At 42.8% G+C, this 20,027-nt stretch overlaps 1 protein-coding gene across 1 annotated transcript in view; it reads right to left on the reverse strand.

The window, feature by feature from the left end:
• Positions 1-1,064: 1,064 nt before the first annotated feature.
• The window catches only part of VAX2 (ventral anterior homeobox 2), an 80,583-nt gene continuing 61,620 nt past the window's right edge, over positions 1,065-20,027 (reverse strand). Inside the window, exon 3 of the mRNA XM_072126371.1 lies at positions 1,065-3,680. Coding sequence (XP_071982472.1) covers positions 3,216-3,680 — 465 coding nt within the window. The 3' untranslated portion in view covers positions 1,065-3,215. The remainder of the gene's footprint in view (positions 3,681-20,027) is intronic.

A 20,027-nucleotide genomic window follows, 5' to 3' on the forward strand; every position in this document is an offset into this window, starting at 1 on the left:
CACGACTGGACTGGGTAAGTAAATGTGCCCCATCGTATCTAGGTGCTCGGTATTTGCAGGGTGAGGTGTTTGAATTATTTCAGGGTTACTGACCTTAGTCTTTATTTAGAGGGTTTTGTTTTGGGATCAGTTGGTTGAGATATAACACTTTTCGGGGGCCTGAGGTGGGAATCTATTTAGCGTTTTTGCCCTTGGGCTATAACGCAGAGGTCTGAATGTTTTTGGGGTGCTCTGTTCTGGATTGGTATTCAGATGTTTCATCGGAGATTTCTGTTTACGTAAAAGATTTGTTCTGGGGTCTGGTTTTGTTATGGAGGGTCCGGATTATGCAAATTTATGGGATCGGGAGTCCAGGTTTGCTCTAGGGGGAACTCTGTATATATTCCTGGGTCTATAATTTTATTGAGTCTTTTATTTACCCGGTCCAGTCGCGATCCAGCAGCACGTTCTCTGACGAGGATTCGGGTTCTGCCGGGATTCACGAAGGTCGTGCGCCCGAAGGAGTTCACCTTCTTCTCTTCGGTGCATGTAAGTGCGTGTCAAGCGGCACAAATTATTTTTTAAATACCGCGGTTTTCCGAATCCGTCGGGTTTTCCAATGGCCATGACCTCCGATTTCCATTGCGTGAAAGCCGGTGCCGATGCGACACAATCCCGGAGCAATTCAGGGAAAAACGGCGCAAATCGGTAATATTCGGGAAACCCTACGATTCGGCCCCTTAGTAAATGAGCCCCATCATGTTGATCTGGGACAGAAAGAGTAGACAAAGAGAGCATCTACTGTGAGAAAAGATGTGGTCTTTGAGTCTCTAAGCCTTTACACTTTCACTTCCAGAGGAATGGTCACCCCCTTCCCGCCCCCCAAATCGACTCAGCACAGTAAGATGATGGTGGGAAAAAGGAGGGGCTAAAATGTAGGTAGTAGTCTATAGCTACTTGGTAGCATGTACCTAGTGTCTCCAGAAATCGAGGAGGAGTCTTCAGATTTTCTTAAACCATGAATCCACAATACACGAGTTCTGACCTTGACGTTCACCTCGAAGAAGGACGCACCGAGAGGAGTCTTATTTACCAAAAGCAGAGAAGTTTTATTTTGTGAGGATGAAGAAAAAAAATATTTGTCAAAACACCTTTCAGCACCGAGCACCAAGCACAACACTTTGTCCTTAAAATTACATAAAATATGAATTTAGCATTTTTAAGAGGACAGAAGATAAATTAGAACTGGTCACAGGACAACTACACAATCCTTCTCTGTCAACGTCTCCGGCAGGAGATACATTACAAGGAATTACATCCTATCCGTGGTCAGACACTACCTAAACTGGCATCAACACCGAGGTCCTTACTTCATCGGTGACTGACTACACTAGGTGGAGCTCAATTTTTCTCTCGATGACTCCACCATCCTGTTATGGTTCCACAATTTTTAATTGAAAAACAGGGATGTCTTCTTGACACCAAACGGGGGACTTTTAGGTATCTGAGATCATTCTATACTTTGAGGTACTTGAAAAGTCCTTATTTTCCTAGCATACCACCAGGTTTTATGACCGAACAGGTTACCGCATGATGACAGTAACTAAACGAGTTACCAATTTTAAAACTAGTAGTTGGCTAGAATTTGGAGGATCCCACGGGGCATTCATGCACCTCATGTAGACGGTAGGGTTTAAAACTTGACCTGTCCACAAACTGGAGAACCTCCTGCCTCCTGTTTTGACACTTGGGCAGGTGGATCATTCAACAATTCAGCCGTTGATTGCCCAAAGAAATTTCCATTTTGTTTCACCCATAGTGGCGTCTGGTGCTGAATCCCTGTCCGATAGCTGGTGGTCCTGCTTAGTCTTCATAAATTCTTATGCTCAACTGCACGAGAGAACTCTACCCTTAGAAGATCTAATCCCATCAGTCCCAGTACATTCTCAAGAAGAAGGTTTACTCTTTACAATAGTTTTTCTGTAAATTTTACATGGAACCTTTTTTCCCCATCTACCAATCAGATTTCTCGCTACAAAGCCAACGTCCATACTACATTATAATAAATAGCAAAGAAAGATTTGATTAATTTTCTCTTTAATTTAGCTAGGCTAAAACTTTTAGTGACCTTATTAAAGGGATTAGTCCCAAATGAAGTGATGGTTCCTGCAGTCGTGTAACCACACTAGCTGGAGCTGTCCATGCTCAATGCCAGTTGGCAGCTGGAGTGGTGTTAAGCCACCAGCACAGGAAATAATGAATGGAATAAGAAAACATGGGGACCCTCTACAGAACCAAAATGTTTTGTGCAGAATTTGAGGGGGGAGATATGAAGCTCCTAGAGTTTCTGTCATTGTATGGAGAACATGTCCAACAGGAGAAGGATCAACACCGGGACATTAATGGGTAGGGCGTCCATGCACTTACACAGGCCTGAGATCTCTACGCTCAACGCTAAGAAGCCACCAAGACTGGACTCCAAATTTGTAGATGTTTTGTCTGGAGGAATAAAGGGCAATAAAGAAGAGGGGGGCTGATTCACAATTTCGTAAAAAAAAATGTTTTGTCAATATTGGTTGAATGTCTTGGAATAATTGTCCATGACCAATATCCGTGAGATTCTCTCCTCCCTCCTCCTCTCATCGAGACTCTGCTCCTGGTACACATAACTTTCTAGTTACTTATAGAATCACAGGAGTGGAAAAGTTTTGCCCTCCTGCTCCACGAGACCTCTCCTCTCCACCGTGTGTCTGATTGTGTCCAGTTCATGATATTTCACAGTGACTATATGTCATTCTTTTTGAAAATACAAGGTGGCAAAGTTTCATATTCATGAATGTTACATACACGTTGGAAGAGCTTTACCTCACAAGTAGTAATATTCCCCCTGCCCTTCTTCAGTCTTGAACGTATGTCCTGCCATATCTAGTCTTAGTTCAGCACGTACACAGGGCAATCACATGATGGAACACCTCACTTTACAATATGGCATGAGTGCTTATGGACCCATTAACAGTGCTAGAAAAATCAAGACCAGCTCCCCACACTGGCCGCGTCGTAGATCTGTCCCCGTTACAAATTTTGTTATCACTGTGAGAACAAACACACACACCACTAGACACATTTGGTTCAAAAGTCTCTTGATATTTGACTTGCAAGACCAGTATGTAGGTGTGTGGGCAGAAGAAGCAAACACAGTGGACTTGACTTTGACACCTTCACATCAGTAACAATTCTTAGGAACTTGGCTTTTTGCTGGAGATAATGTCCTTTCTTTCCAGCCTGGTATAAGGCTCAAAGGCTGAGCTTCCTAGTCCATACCCAGTGGGTATTTCATGTAGACCACCCAGTAGAGGACCCGGGAAACAAAGTGGAGCTGGTAGCCTCGGAGAAGTGGAGGAAGCTAATGATGGGACTTGAAGAGTGAAGGCACCAGCTCCCGGTGGGGTACCGCTCATGCTGGGCGAAGTGTTTCCCGATGTTCCAAGGCTGGACCCATTTGCCGATGAAGCGCCTAATGGGTTTTGACTAGGAGAAAGCAAGTTGGGTGGAGCTGGAACTGATAATAGTCTACCCTGTTCCAACAACCGCAAAATATTACAGGTGGCAAATGACTCGGAGGTTGAAGAGGAGCGTTTTTCAGAGTCCCTGCTCTGGTCCTTCTTTTGTTTGGTCCTTCGATTCTGGAACCAGACTTTGACCTGAAATAGAGAAATAAAGAAAGTCAAAATCAGACAACTTATGGTTCAAATACATGTGTAAAAGTAACTTAAAAGTAAAAGTCTCAAATCTGTGACTTCATTGCCACTTCACTTAAACACTACCAGATGGACCTTCATAGTTGTAAAGGTGGTCCTACAAATTATTAGGCGTTGCCTATTGTACATTGGATATTTGCTTGGTCGACAGTGTCAGACAGGGGTCTTGTGTCCCCCAATAAACTCCTAGTGTGTGGTTTGTTGCACTTTTGAAGCTCAGTATTGTGTTACAGCCTGGACTGATCAAAGGATTGTCCCTCTCTTTGGTGGGCCAGTTCAACAATATTGACTAATGAAGGTAAAACATCTTAAATTTCGAAATGTCAAGCGAGTTAAATCACAAGTAGTAAATATTTCCTTTATCCAAATTGAGGGTAGAAATGTATCGAAATGTAGAGGTTGTGAAATTTCAGGTTACAATCATTAAAGGTTCATGGCTACCTACGGAGGGGTCCCACTGCTTGTCGTGTAGAAGATGAACATGAATGATGGTCAATCAAACCAAAGTCTGGTAAAAACACTTTCACCTTGTGTCCCCATGTCCCACCATATTCCGATGGTCATGAGTTCGGCTAGTTTCTCGATTTACCGTTTCGTCAACTACCCAACATAAATTTGCTTCACATTGGGTCCAGTCTCCTTGTCTGGATAAAGAGGACACCTTTTTCTTTATGCTCCTGACCTGTTTGGTAACTTTTTAAAGAAGTTTTAAATTTAGAGAATAGCTGGTGGCCATTTTTAAGGTTTTGTCTAAAGTGAACTCTTACGGTTGGTTTGGGGCAAGAGATATCAGCCTGGACATCAGTTCCCATCATTCAAATGCAAGAACAAAAAAAAAGGTTGTTCCATATTAATAATAAACATGTATTTTTGAATTTTTTTTTCAGTTTTTTTCTTACATTTTAATAGTTATTTACATGAAAATGAAATTAATCTTTCACAAGACTGTAGTGTAAATCGTGTGACTCCAGATCCGATTTCATATTCATTCATTTTTGTATCTACTTTATTTATACACTTAATTTCCTTATGTTCCTTTTTAAGTTCTTTGACTTTGTATTTTCTATTGTTGTGTGATTTCTCAGTTATAGAAGGACCTGGGTGAAAATTCTTCAATGTTTAACCATATCTCCTTAATCATCTGTAAATTCCGACTGACTGAGAACAAAAGCAGATCTATAAAAAGTACAAAAGGGGAATCATTGCGCTGGTAAAGTTCACCTTTAAGGGACGGTGTCACCTACATCCTGTAAGGTGGACATGTCATAGATTTGGTCTCGATGAGTATAGTGAGATGTCTATTGTTTCTGGGCGACTCTTTATTCTGACGTTTCAAAAGGAATTGTTAGAGGACAGCTTGTGATTGGGGGCGCTGTTGCATTGTGGTCTATGGAAGGTACTTGTGGTGAAATGTGGTACTGCACCTTAGATATAGCATTGCATTAAAATGAAAAGAAAAAACGGTCATGGGTTAAATGTTTGGAAAAAGAGATAATTTGAGGATCAGAATTGTTTAAAATAGCATACACCCAAGTTTCCTCAAGAAGAGAGAAAAGATTGTGATCGACCCCTTGCTACATTGCCCAACAATATCTAAAGTGCATATCAATCGGTTGCCTGAGGGGGCGCCAGCGAGTTTATAAAAATAGATATAAGAGATTTTATAAAAGTAGACAATTCCTTTAAGAAACTTACAATTTGTAAATCACATAGTTAGCAGGTGAGATTGTAAAGCTGCCAGAAGGTATAATGTATCTCTCATGTATCATACACCTGGCCCAGCTTTTGACATTGGGAACAGGAATTCATCTTTTGAGTATAATTTCAGCGATTTTAGGGCAGACCACATGAATTTCTGTATTAAGTGCAATGCGCCGGCTCCTTTATGCAGCAGTTAATTAGCCCGTCTGCCGTGGACAGCCATTCATGTCACACTTTATGTACTCCCAGCAGGTCAGCATCCATTCTGGAAAAGCCCCGGCACAAATGGGACTTATTCTGTATGGAGAAAGTCTCCCCCTTTTAGTCATCATTCATGTCTCCGGTCTGAAAAGGAATCGGAGCAGAGAGTGGGAACAATGGGCTCGGCCACATTTGCAGGAGACGTGGCTGTACAATGGAGGCATGCAGATGTAACAGCTCCATAGACAGATGCCAGCATGGAAATCAAAGCCCAACAATTAGACTATTAAAAAAAAACTGTAAAAATCTGTTAAAATAAACGGGACCGTAAAAAAAAAATCTCTAAATGATCAAATAATCCAAATTATTAACCACAGGGAAGTAAAGGATAAATGTCTAGAAGCTTCTCATTTGGGAGGATGAGAAATATCTGCCGGTTACCTTCCCATAGGTTGTGTGTAGTGTAGTAGACTCGCACTACCATGTGCAGCCAGTAGAAGGGCGCTGTTTTGTTTCTCTTATAATTTTACGATTCCCACCAGTAGTGGATTATAATATAGCCGTTTGGGCGGTAGAACCAGGGCCCAAGCCTTCTGAAGGACCCATGGCCAACACCCACCAAATTTTATACTCAGAAGAACCTTCACCCATATTGAAATCTCCACTCCATTCCAAGAGCTTTCAAAGCCCTTCAAAGGCCCTGAAACCGCAGATTGAAAGCAGATATAAGGGACACATCCTCCATTCCTCGAGAAGCTGATTCTAGTGCCATATGTAGGAAGTGATTCCAGACTTGTAGGGGCTATAATATTTATACACCCCAGGGCCCATGGTGGTCTTCATCCGCCCCCGATTCCTATCCTATTAGTCCAGGACCCTCTACATCAGGATCCAGGTCCGTTTCGCCACCAAAGTCGCCCTACGATTGGCTCTTGACAGACCCTAAGGATGCCGTAAAGTCTTTCTTTAGAGGATGGGCCTCACTCTTTGGTTTGTTTCCCGATTGCTTCATGATTCCTGAGAGTTTATTCAATGTAGTTATTAGGCCCAAGGTGTCTCCAGGACTTGTCCTCAATGCTCAGAGTGTTATCCAGGGTATTTGTAGATTTTCTTTTGCATGGTGCCCAAGCTTCATGGCCATCAGGTGGCCATCCGTGTTCTGCACATGTGCCGGGCCCCAGGACATGGGTGACATGGATGCGAAGGAAGATTTTTTAAGGAAAGAGGTTCTCTAGGTGCTTAGGACACGCCCCAAGTGCACTAAGGGCCCAATTTGGATACTGAACAAAACTGTGTAATCTTGCGGGTCACCCAATGTAGCAACAAACCCAAAGCATGATTGGTTATAGGGTGACTTCAGCCCAGAGGCAGCAGCTTGGGGGAAGTGGCAGACGCCCTTTATATAACCAACTACAATCAGTAGTACAAACCAGTGGCGTAACTAGAAGCTGATGGGCCCCAGTGCAAAGACTGTGCCAGGCCCCCAAATATAATGTATGGTTTATAGTAATAGTCTTCTTAATACGGCCCCCTAAACCTGTTGGGCCCGGGTGCTACCGCAACCTCTGCACCCCCTCAAGTTACGCCGCTGGTACAAACCAACATAGTAAATGTTGATGAATATCAGAGAAGAATAACTCTTGCTTCACTTACCAGACTCCTCTCCTCCTCCTATACTGCTCTACGCTAAACAAAGACAAAATGTCAGCTCAAAGAGATATCATATTACAGGAAGTCTATGGAGACGGTAGGAGGAGCTTCGCCGATGTGCAGACCTACTGTAGATGACGTCAGGTTTATATTTTACCGTAAATGGTTTATTTCCATCAGTACAGCTCAGTGCTTCTCTAATGTCCTATCTGATCCTGCTGAGCAAGAAAGGACCAACACAGGCAGAGACAGAAGCTGCTGGAGATAATAAGTGGTCTGTTGCACCCCAAGTGCTTTATTCACATCGGCACAAGTCACTTCTTCCCTACAATGTCATGTATCGTCCTGCTGAAGCTTCTGAGTGAGAGAGATGAGACTATCAAACCAGTATGGCTCAGAACATCTCTATTATGTCCTCCTGTTCTTCCTGCTGAGGCTTCTGAGAAAAGTGAGAAGCAGACAGAGGCTGCTGGAGGTTAATGGAAGTTTCTATTTCACATTTACATCAGTTTGAGTCAGTACTTTTCAATTATGTCAAATATATATATATATGTATGCATGTATCGGAAACACAGGCAGAAGCTGCTGGAGATTATCTAACTATCTAACCCCAAGTGCTTTATTATAATTCACATCATTTCATAAGACACACAGTCTACCTTATGAATTTCTGATGATGATATATAATGATTGCATAGACTAAGTGCTCAAGTAAATTAGCACATTAATTGAGAATGATCTCTAATCGGCGGAGTGACCCTTTTAATACTCACTTTATATGACAAACGAGAGATTTTATTTCGGTATTATTTCCTTTTTGATATTTCTGCGAAAACCAATAACCTCCACTAACAGATCACGGCGCGCTGCCTTGTTTTATGACTGAGCACAATTTAAGACTCAATATCTGGAACAATAGTGGCGGCTCCGAGGAGCGGAGTTGCTATTTGACTGTGCAATGCTAGCAGTTATAACAAATCAATAGGAATGTACGACATAGTATTGTCCGCGCTGTGTGATTTTTACAACAAAATGGACCATTATCTCCCTCTGACCGGAGAAGCAGAAGCTCGGCATGGCTCCTTAATCAGCCGAGGCATTAAAGAGCTGTATTTACTGTGGAGTCACACGGCCGCTCTCAATCCATTTACAATGCGGGCTTCTCGGCGTGTATACGTCCTACTCAATTATGTAAATGAACGATACTGCTCTATATACACTAATGTAAATATACTATGGACTGTAACAAAGAGCATTTAGTAGGTTATGAGCTAAAAACAATCCTCGATTGCTTAAAGATCCTAAGGGTAGAAGCAACTAAACACTAGATTGGTGATTAACCCTAAACTGGTGGAACCACCTTCAGTGCTGTAGACTTTGAATGGACAACAGGTTGGGTCACCATTCTTGGTCAAGACTATCCCAGTTGTGGTCTTTACTCCACGTCCTATAACAAATGTTAAAACCAACTTGAAGTTAGTAGTTGATGTTATTATAATTATAATGCATTGTCTCCAATTATTGGACCCATCAACCGACAGCATCCACAACCACCAAACCATAAGTGCGTAAGGTCCTCGACTAATCCTGTAGGCCTGACCTTCGAACCAAAGGGTTCTTTGGTTAGTCAAAGTTATGACCAAATAGTAGGAACCAATAGTCCAACGGAAGACAATCTGGTATGGATTCTTCTAGGATGGTTCATAAATATCATATAAGGCCTCAACCATGATCCTTCCTGTATGGACAACAATAGAAACATTGGCATCTGAAAATAGTGGAGATCACAAAAGAGTCTAGGTGATCGGTGAACATGACGATCCTGATTTGGTGGACAATCTATGGTACTTCTCAGTGTAGTGTCCCGACCTCAGGCTATCAGAACATACACATGTTCTGTATAGATGCAAGGTGGTCCTCAAAATTAAGACCCAAGAGAATTTCATTCAGTACAAGTTGAGTTCGTCGTTCTACCTGCCAAGTGAACAGAGACTAAACTATATTTTTCTAAGATATTTTTGCTGAATTTGTTGATTCAGATGATGATGTAGATGGATCCTACAGCTGGGTGAGAAGCAATGATCTCTCATATATTGGTATACTAGGGTGGTAGCTCTTGGCTCCTCCTATGAGATAACGGGACCCCTTCATTGGAGAAGGAAATGTTTCCATACTCATGGAGCTTTGGGCCTTCTTTAGGATCATCACCGTGGATTCATAGGTTGGACTTGATAGACCTGTATCTTTATAAAAATCTACTACTAAAATTCTACTTCATTACTATCTACATTACGGGAAATGTTCCACTGCTACATATGATCTGTCAGATATCTTCTATTCATAGTAGATAGAAATGCAACTACACAGTAACTTAGACAATCTGCCTATAAGAAGAACCTCCAAATTAACAATGAAATAAGCCACCCAGTGGGAAACTGGAATCTTAAAATAGTGGAGATCACAAAAGAGTCTAGGTGATCGGTGAACATGACGATCCTGATTTGGTGGACCATCTATGGTACTTCTCAGTGTAGTGTCCCAATCTCAGGCTTTCAGTCCCTTTGTGTCTGGTTTGTGTTCCACAAGGGACAGAGTATTCCGTGGGGTCTTTTTACCAGTGTTGTGTGTGAATGCTGACCGTCTCATTTCAATATATAACCTAGAACCATGCGGTAGAAAAGAGGAACTCTAACCTGGGTCAAACTGGAAGTGAAGGTGCCAGGACCTTGGTCAGTTGAGACCAGACAACCTTAATAAACCTTATTACTAAGGCCAATCATTTTACCCTTTAGTTTTGTAAATGTAATGCGCTCAAGAATAGTCTGGATATAAAATGGAGATAGAAAACAACACTGAATAAATATTGTATTTGGCACTTTCCACTAAATAAGTTTTTATATTTTGTTTATTTTAAAAAATTAAAAAAAATACAAAGTAATATTTATATTTTCATAAACATATTTACCATATATATTCGAGTTTAAGCCTAGTTTTTCAGCATTAAAAAAATGTGCTGAAACCCCAAACTCGGCTTATACTCAAATAAAAAAAATTAAAAATATATAGGTTTTACCAGGTTTTTGTGGTAAAATTAGGGGGCTCGGCTTATACTTGGGTTGGCTTATACTCGAGTATATACAGTACTTTTTAATTTAAAAAAATAAACATTTATAGAGTGGAAAGCACCAGAATACAATTTGTATTTACTATTTTACATATTGGCCACAGGCGAAAAACAACCAAAATGGTTAAAAGAGGTAATACATAAAAGAAAAATCCTAGTTGAAGTTCAAAAATAGAGAAGAGTCTGCCATCAATCATGTGATAAAATAAAAAGTTTCATGTCCGGAGGAGATGAGGCTTCTTTAATTGTAAGAATTGTAAATTTGTGCCATAGCTGAGCTCAGGAGCAGAGCACAGCAGAAACTGCAGAGAGCTTCAAAAAAATCTAGATGCCTTCTAAAGTCAAATAAAATTAATGATTATATTAAAGTATAGATTTGTGTTCCCTTACATCCATTCTCCTTACCCCTGTCCCTTGCCTCCCTTGGTTGAAGTTGATGGACATGGGTCTCTTATGAACCGTCTCTCTCAAGGTCAACATTGCATCGAGATGAAAACTCCACTTGACGACAGCATTATTCGAGGCCGTGTTGTGAAGCATAGGCAAGTCGAGGTTGATGAGGAACGTAACAAGACTCGCTACTTCCTAATTAATTATACATTTAGACTATAGATATGGACAAGGAACCAGCTAGTAGATGGTTGATATTCTCCAAAGAGGATCATCAATCTCCACTCGTAGACAACAGCCTATTGTTCAGCTCAACGTTGACATTGTCGAAAGAGGATAATTATTTTCCAGGCGATTATTGACCATACGAACATTTGAGGCTGCCGGTGAAGAACACCTTGGCCGAAATTTCATCAATGTACCATAGAAGCCCAATTCCAACCATTTTATGGCTATTATCAAGAACGTCGGAATAATTGTTTCCAATTTTCCCTTAAACCTTGGAAAATTGTCTGCAGTTTTAGACAAACGGAACTCATTTTTCGTTGCGCCCAGGGTTTATTTTTTTTTTCCCCCTTAGGTTTGCCGAAGACAATTGATAGGGGTAAGTGGGCTCCTTTTTCCAGTTTGTCTTCCGAGATAATGAGGTTGATGTCTAAATGTAGTTTTCCTAGTAAATATGCCTAGGAAATATAAATTAAAATACATGTAGTGGGTCTGCAGGAGCCGGCGTGTAAAAGAATAAGTGGCTGAGCGAAATCATTCATTATATTAAAAAAAAAATGCTGTTATTGTTAAGTGAATGTGACAGACACAAAAGGCAGCACAAGTGCCTGCTGGGAAATCCTTTGCCCTAAGCCCACTCTGTTGTTTAAGTAAATCATTTTCTGTGCGGCTTAAGAAAAGGACAATTACAGTTTTCATTTTTTGCTTTTTACACTCGGAGAATTGTAGAGCGTAGACCGTGCTTAGGACTAAAGTGCAGAGCTCGGCCCGACGCTGAGTTATTAAACACAGGCAAGCAGCGTGGAGGACGCAGACGTAAAAAAACCTGAAAACAAACAAAAGTCACTTTGTTGGGTTTAATATGTGGGTGCTGAGGTCTGCTAGAGATTGTACATTACGGCTCCACTCCGTTCAAAAACATCGCATCATCTTTACCAATCCCCAAAAAATTCTACGTACGGAGGCAATTTCATCGTGATACATACAGAGGTCTGCGATGTACCTGATACACAAGGGTTTTATATAGAATTATTCTTAATTTATACTGGATTTCAAAAATTTAGTCCATAATAGATGACCATCAGTGGTCCGATAATCATCACCACCAAACAGAAGGTTCTACTCCATTTCGTATCTGAAGGTTTGGTGTGGATTCCGTCTTCATTGAGTTCTGCACTTTTTCGAAAGAGGATCAGGGCACTAACACCTGCTCGGAAAACATATTTTTGGTTCCAAAAGTAGTTGTCATATTATAAGACCATTGAGCTACTTGCCGAAATATTTTACAGCCATGAAAATTCTTTCCAGTTACGATGACATTGTTCCCCTCCGATATTGGAATTGCAAATAAATTGGTTTTAAGTTTTAAAAAATTACAACCATCAACGGAACAGATGGACCTCCCCGTGGTCTTAAATCCGTGGGGTCTTGGTTTTGTTGTGAGGATATTTTTTGGGGTCTTTTTGACATGACTTGTCTTTATCCGTCGTAATGTGGATGAAATTAGGAGATTTTGCTTTATTGGAATGAGGCCCACAACATAGTTGGCTAAAATTTTGGCTCCTTCGCCAACCAAACACTCAACGTCATTTCGAAGTTTTTAAGTTCTAACTTTTGGAAAACTGCTCATGTTTTGCAAGTCCGGTACTAAACAAATGATTATAATTTAATGTAACTCTTGGCTTTGTCCGGAGGAGAACATAAGATTCTTTGCTTACCACCGTAATAACCCTGACCTTTGTGTATTCGGACAACCCGCCGTTATTCTTATTACAGGGAAGGACCTAATCTATACCAACAAAAGGCTATAAAAAAAAGAATCAAAAAAAACTTTTTTTTGTGTACTTTAGTGGGAGTAAAATGCCAGAGCTTTTTATTCTGTCAGTATGCGCCTTCCTCCTCCTGCCTTTGCTCCTCCGGTGAGTTCTATTCTAGAAATCTGGCATCCCTCCATCAAATCAAAATTAGGCTCGTTCTAGCACCCAATATGGCATCTCGCGTGCGGCTCCGCTAAAGCTCCCTGCTCCCTGCTCTCTTCATAGCGAACAATTCAAACACCTTGCCATCTAGTAGTGGCTATAGCCGGGACAATAGAGCCATGCACGTGCAGAGACTCTGATTGTATGGGGGACGTGAGACACACATTTATGCAAGGAGCTAATCCCGGTAACAAGCTCCGCCATGCTATGTTGTTTTATTTTTACTCCCTGCTTTTGCGAGGGGCGTGTATTGAAACCAGGCGGGACAACACAATGGCAGCTGTAGGGGGAACTGTGCCCTGCTCCTAATTCTCTATTTGCAGGTCCTGGACCCAACATTATAACAATTATGGCTGTACAAAAATTATGCAGGAACCAAACAGCATCCAGGCAAAAACCAATTTCATATCAAAATCGTTTAACCTCTCCGGTGCCTGACCGTTGGACGGTGGTTGTGCTCCATAGATCTTTCTAAATCGTAGGCGATGAAAAAAGACACAGGACCATCATCACCTATAGCAGTGGTGGCGAACCTATGGCACGGGTGCCATAGGTGGCCCTCTACATGGGCACCCTTGCCATCACCCCAGGGCAGGGCTCACCAGACAGGACTCAAGGCCTCTTGCAATTACTGGCAGCCCAGGACCCTAGAAGGAAGCTACAATGATGATCCAATCTTCTTCTCCTTCTTTCTACTGTATTGGTGTCCTCAGGTGGCACTTTGCAAAAAAAATGTGGGTTTTGGTTGTAGTTTGGGCACTCGGTGTCTAAAAGGTTTGCCGTCACTGACCCATAGCGATAATGGGTGGATCCAGATGGAGGCAAGATCTCCAAATCAGGTGGATACTCCATCCAAGGGGGAATCAACTATTGACCCCAATTCTACAGTGGGGATAAAGTGCCCATAAATTTTCCGTCCAAGGGGGCTAAAAATCCCCCCAACACCCACTCTCTCAAAGAATAAATAACTGGATTAACAAACCATTTCCAGAAATCTAGTGGCCATATATTCTCACAGGTGGTCCCTGACTAACAGACGACCCCTAGATAGAGACGGACTAATCCTTTAAAGGAACAAAAATAACACAACAAAACAGGAGATTGTGTCTGTCCAATGGGGCTTTTCGGCAACTATGAGTCAATATGTAACCACAATGCAGTTGCTTTAGTGTCTCCATTGGTAGTCCCGTCATTTTTGACAAGGGGGGATGTCTCTTTTATCTCTGCTGTGAGAGTTTGTGGATTCAGTGACAACTCCATTGACAAACCAATAATATTAACCAGGGCCAATCAGCGTTCTGCTTGTACAATAGAGACAGGAAGTAAGAGTTTTCCTTAGACTTTGCCAATTAGGGTCCGCCTTGTAGGCGTGTAGAGACTTTGATGCTCCACTAGAGGATTCTGGGAAATGTGCAAATAAGTTTTCCAGGATGGGGCAGGGAAAACAATGCCTCTTTTTGCCACACTGAGAGAATCCGTGTTCAAGGATCCATCTTTATGTCATGTGAGGGGGTATCAAGGTCTGAAATTCAGGTACAATGCCCATCCCCAAACTGCCGCCAAAACTGTTGAAACGTATGTCCAAAAATGATAACTTGGTCTTGACCTTGGAACAGGAAATTAAGGACGTGGTTTACTTAGGGAGACATGAAGGGGTCATCGGTTGATCTTGGACCAGTAATTGATACAAGTGTCCATACATAGAGGTATCAGTCTACTGGGCGTATGGTCCCGATCTTGCCCATTCAGACTGTAACCAGCTTCAACCATTAAAGAAAACATTAAGAGGTCATGAATTGACCTTGGACCAGGAAATGTAGGAATCGGTGCCCTTAAGTAGACATTCAGAGGTCATCAATTGACCTTGGACCGGAAAATGAAGCAACTGATGCACTCAAAGAGATATTAAGGAGTAAAAAATTCACATTGGACCAAGAAATTAAGAACATGGGGGTTATCATTTATCTTAGACAAAGAAATGAAGGAAGAGGATATAAAGGGGATATAAATTAACCTTAGGCCAGGAAATTAAACAAGTGGAGGATTCAAGGTGACATTAACAGGTTATCGATTGCATTTTTGGACCAAGAAAGGCCGGCAGCCCCAAATAATAATGAAATGCCCTGCAGACCCTAATAATGAAATGCCCTGCAGCCCCCTAATAATGAAATGCCCTGCAGACCCCCTAATAATGAAATGCCCTGCAGCCCCCTAATAATGAAATGCCCTGCAGCCCCCCCTAATAATGAAATGCCCTGCAGCCCTCCCTAATAATGAAATGCCCTGCAGCCCCCTCTAATAATGAAATGCCCTGCAGCCCCCCTAATAATGAAATCCCCTGCAGCCCCCTCTAATAATGAAATGCCCTGCAGCCCCCCGCTAATAATGAAATGCCCTGCAGCCCTCCCCCTAATAATGAAATCCCCTGCAGCCCTCCCCCTAATAATGAAATGCCCTGCAGCCCCCTAATAATGAAATGCCCTGCAGCCCCCCCTAATAATGAAATGCCCTGCAGCCCCCCCTAATATTGAAATCCCCTGCAGCCCTCCCCCTAATAATGAAATGCCCTAAAGCCCCCCTACTAATGAAATGCCCTGCAGCCCCCTAATAATGAAATGCCCTGCAGCCCCCCCTAATAATGAAATGCCCTGCAGACCCCCCCTAATAATGAAATGCCCTGCAGCCCGCTAATAATGAAATGCCCTGCAGACCCCCTAATAATGAAATGCCCTGCAGCCCCCTAATAATGAAATGCCCTGCAGCCCCCCCTAATAATGAAATGCCCTGCAGCCCGCTAATATTGAAATCCCCTGCAGCCCTCCCCCTAATAATGAAATGCCCTGCAGCCCTCCCCCTAATATTGAAATTCCCTGCAGCCCTCCCCCTAATAATGAAATGCCCTGCATCCCTCCCCCTAATAATGAAATGCCCTGCATCCCTCCCCCTAATAATGAAATCCCCTGCAGCCCTCCCCCTAATAATGAAATCCCCTGCAGCCCTCCCCCTAATAATGAAATGCCCTAAAGCCCCCCTAATAATGAAATCCCCTGCAGACCCCCTAATAATGAAATGCCCTGCAGCCCCCTATAATAAAATGTCCTGCAGCCCTCCCCCTAATAATAAAATGTCCTGCAGCCCACCCCCTCTAATAATAAAATGTCCTGCAGCCCACCCCCTCTAATAATGAAATGTCCTGAAGTCCCCCCTAATAATGAAATGCCCTGCAGCCCCCCTATAAATGAAATGCCCTGCAGCCCCCTCTAATAATGAAATGCCCTGCAGCCCCCTCTAATAATGAAATGTCCTGCGGCCCCTCGGTGTGTAAAACAATAGCGTTACATACTCCCCTCCTGATGCGCTCTGCCCACCGGTGCACACGATGATGTCAGCAGCAGTGACCCCGCCTCTTCATAGAGGGCGCCAGTGAGCAGAGCACATGGACACGTCTCAGCCGTTCTGTTAAAAGTGACGAGAAGGAGGAAGAGGAGGAGCTGCGGGGAGCATTGGAAGGTGAGTATGTACACAAGTGTATACGGTAATTAGATATTATTCAGGTTAATTGCATTAGAGCTTTCAGTTGATTTGATGAGAATGAGCCTCGTACTCAGGACGATGAAACCAGTAACTGAACCGTGTAAAGAAATATTAGGAGTCACTAATAATCGGCTCTACCAGAAGTGATGGATCCAAAGACGCCCCATAGATGATGACGGTGACGAGTACAACCTCATTGGGGGAGACGTATCAGGACTTGCTTTTGGCATATGACCCCTGAAATAATGGCCAGTAATTGGTTACTTCCCCCTTTACGCCACGTCCACCCCATGTGGGTGGGTGGGGGGGTCGCAGTGGGCAGCGCAGTGCATGGGGCACACCCGTCCAGTGTCTGCACTCGCTGAAGCTTGTGAACGTTTGCAAGTCTCCTGATGTATCCCCCACAACAGGGGGGGCCGTGACGTCCATCATATGATAATCTCCCCCCAATGTTTCCCTCTCTATGAGAAGAATGATCCGGAGCCGCCCACACTGCAGGCACTGGGCCAGGTTCTGTACATGTGGAGGTCCATTATAGAGCAGGACAGTGTAGACCATAATTATCACAGCCTTCCCATTCTCTAATCTCATTTGCTGCTAATAATGACCTTCCGTGATATTGGCAGTGGATCCCAGGATGGAAAATAATAACAAAGTGCAATAAATTGTACAATTTTCCTATTTAATTATCTTTTATAAAAAGAAATCATATAAAAACGCTTGGGAGAAGACAGCAGCGGCCACAGATTAGTGGCTACTATGTGATATTCGGACATCTGTCTGTCTTGGAGGCAGATATAATCTATTGAACGATGGCATATAGAAACAGAGTTCTGGTGTCATTTTAAAGAGGAGAATCTCTCTTATGTTGTGAATGTACATAATGTTATAGAGCAGGAGAAGCTGAGCAGATTGCACATAGTGTCCTATCTGCAGGCAGCATGTTATAGAGCAGGAGGAGCTGAGCAGATTGTACATAGTGTCCTATCTGCAGGCAGCATGTTATAGAGCAGGAGGAGCTGAGAAGATTGTACATAGTGTCCTATCTGCAGGCAGCATGTTATAGAGCAGGAGGAGCTGAGCAGATTATACATAGTGTCCTATCTGCAGGCAGCATGTTATAGAGCAGGAGGAGCTGATCAGATTGTACATAGTGTCCTATCTGCAGGCAGCATGTTATAGAGCAGGAGGAGCTGAGCAGATTATACATAGTGTCCTATCTGCAGGCAGCATGTTATAGAGCAGGAGGAGCTGAACACATTGTACATAGTGTCCTATCTGCAGGCAGCATGTTATAAAGCAGGAGGAGCTGAGCAGATTGTACATAGTGTCCTGTCTACAGACAGCATGTTATAGAGTAGGAGGAGCTGAGCAGATTATACACAGTGTCCTATCTGCAGGCAGCATGTTATAGAGCAGGAGGAGCTGAGCAGATTGTACACAGTGTCCTATCTGCAGGCAGCATGTTATAGAACAGGATGAGCAGATTGTACATAGTGTCCTATCTGCAGGCAGCATGTTATAGAGCAGGAGGAGCTGAGCAGATTGTACATAGTGTTCTATCTGCAGGCAGCATGTTATAAAGCAGGAGGAGCTGAGCAGATTGTACATAGTGTCCTATCTGCAGGCAGCATGTTATAAAGCAGGAGGAGCTGAGCAGATTGTACATAGTGTCCTATCTGCAGGCAGCATGTTATAGAGCAGGAGGAGCTGAGCAGATTGTACACAGTGTCCTATCTGCAGGCAGAATGTTATAGAGCAGGAGGAGCTGAGCAGATTATACATAGTGTCCTATCTGCAGGCAGCATGTTATAGAACAGGATGAGCAGATTGTACATACCATGTTAAGCAAAAAATAAGCCCTAGTTACAAATGGCTATATGTTTTCAACCACTGCACCTCAAAACATGTCTCTGGTGTCATTTTAAAGAAGAGTCTCTCCCCTTTGTTGTGTCTGTAGATACCAAAGACATTGATATATCCACATTTAATGGTACAGTTGGGAATGAGAGCTGAATATGAAAATCACTCTCCCAACTGTAATTTTAACATTATATATCTCTAATTCTGTGGAACCTACAATCAATATCACTGTGTCATAAAATTATTGTGTTTTTTGGTTTTACAGAAATGGAGATTTAATGTTAAAGTTAGAGTTAGGAGAGTTATATTCATATACAGCTCCCATTCCCGACTGACATTACATGTGGATATGCCCACGTCTACAGACACAACAAAGGGGAGAGACTCTTCTTTAAAATGACACCAGAGAGATGTTTTAGGTGCCGTGGTTCAAAAGAGAAACATGGTATGTACAATCTGCTCCGCTCCTACTGCACTAAAATATGCTGCCTGCAGATAGGACACTATGTACAATTTGCTCAGCTCCTCCTGCTCTATAATATGCTGCCTGCAGATAGGACACTATGTACAATCTGCTCCGCTCCTACTGCACTAAAATATGCTGCCTGCAGATAGGACACTATGTACAGTCTGCTCCGCTCCTACTGCACTAAAATATGCTGCCTGCAGATAGGACACTGTGTACAATCTGCTCAGCTCCTCCTGCTCTATAACATGCTGCCTGCAGATAGGACACTATGTACAATTTGCTCAGCTCCTCCTGCTCTATAATATGCTGCCTGCAGATAGGACACTATGTACAATCTGCTCCGCTCCTACTGCACTAAAATATGCTGCCTGCAGATAGGACACTATGTACAGTCTGCTCCGCTCCTACTGCACTAAAATATGCTGCCTGCAGATAGGACACTGTGTACAATCTGCTCAGCTCCTCCTGCTCTATAACATGCTGCCTGCAGATAGGACACTATGTACAATTTGCTCAGCTCCTCCTGCTCTATAACATGCTGCCTGCAGATAGGACACTATGTACAATCTGCTCTGCTCCTACTGCACTAAAATATGCTGCCTGCAGATAGGACACTATTTACAATCTGCTCCGCTCCTACTGCACTAAAATATGCTGCCTGCAGATAGGACACTATGAACAATCTGCTCAGCTCCTCCTGCTCTATAACATGCTGCCTGCAGATAGGACACTATGTACAATTTGCTCAGCTCCTCCTGCTCTATAACATGCTGCCTGCAGATAGGACACTATGTACAATTTGCTCAGCTCCTCCTGCTCTATAACATGCTGCCTGCAGATAGGACACTATGTACAATCTGCACAGCTCCTCCTGCTCTAATAACATGCTCCCTGCAGTTAGGACACTATGTACAATCTGCTCAGCTACTCCTGCTCTATAACATACTGCCTGCAGATAGGGCACTATGTACAATCTGCTCTGCTCCTCCTGCTCTATAACATGCTGCCTGCAGATAGGACACTATGTACAATCTGCTCAGCTCCTCCTGCTCTAATAACATGCTGCCTGCAGATAGGGCACTATGTACAATCTGCTCAGCTCCTCCTCCTCTATAACATGCTGCCTGCAGATAGGACACTATGTACAATCTGCT

The sequence above is a fragment of the Engystomops pustulosus genome, chromosome 1 (genome assembly GCF_040894005.1).
Source record: "Engystomops pustulosus chromosome 1, aEngPut4.maternal, whole genome shotgun sequence".
NCBI lineage: Eukaryota > Metazoa > Chordata > Amphibia > Anura > Leptodactylidae > Engystomops > Engystomops pustulosus.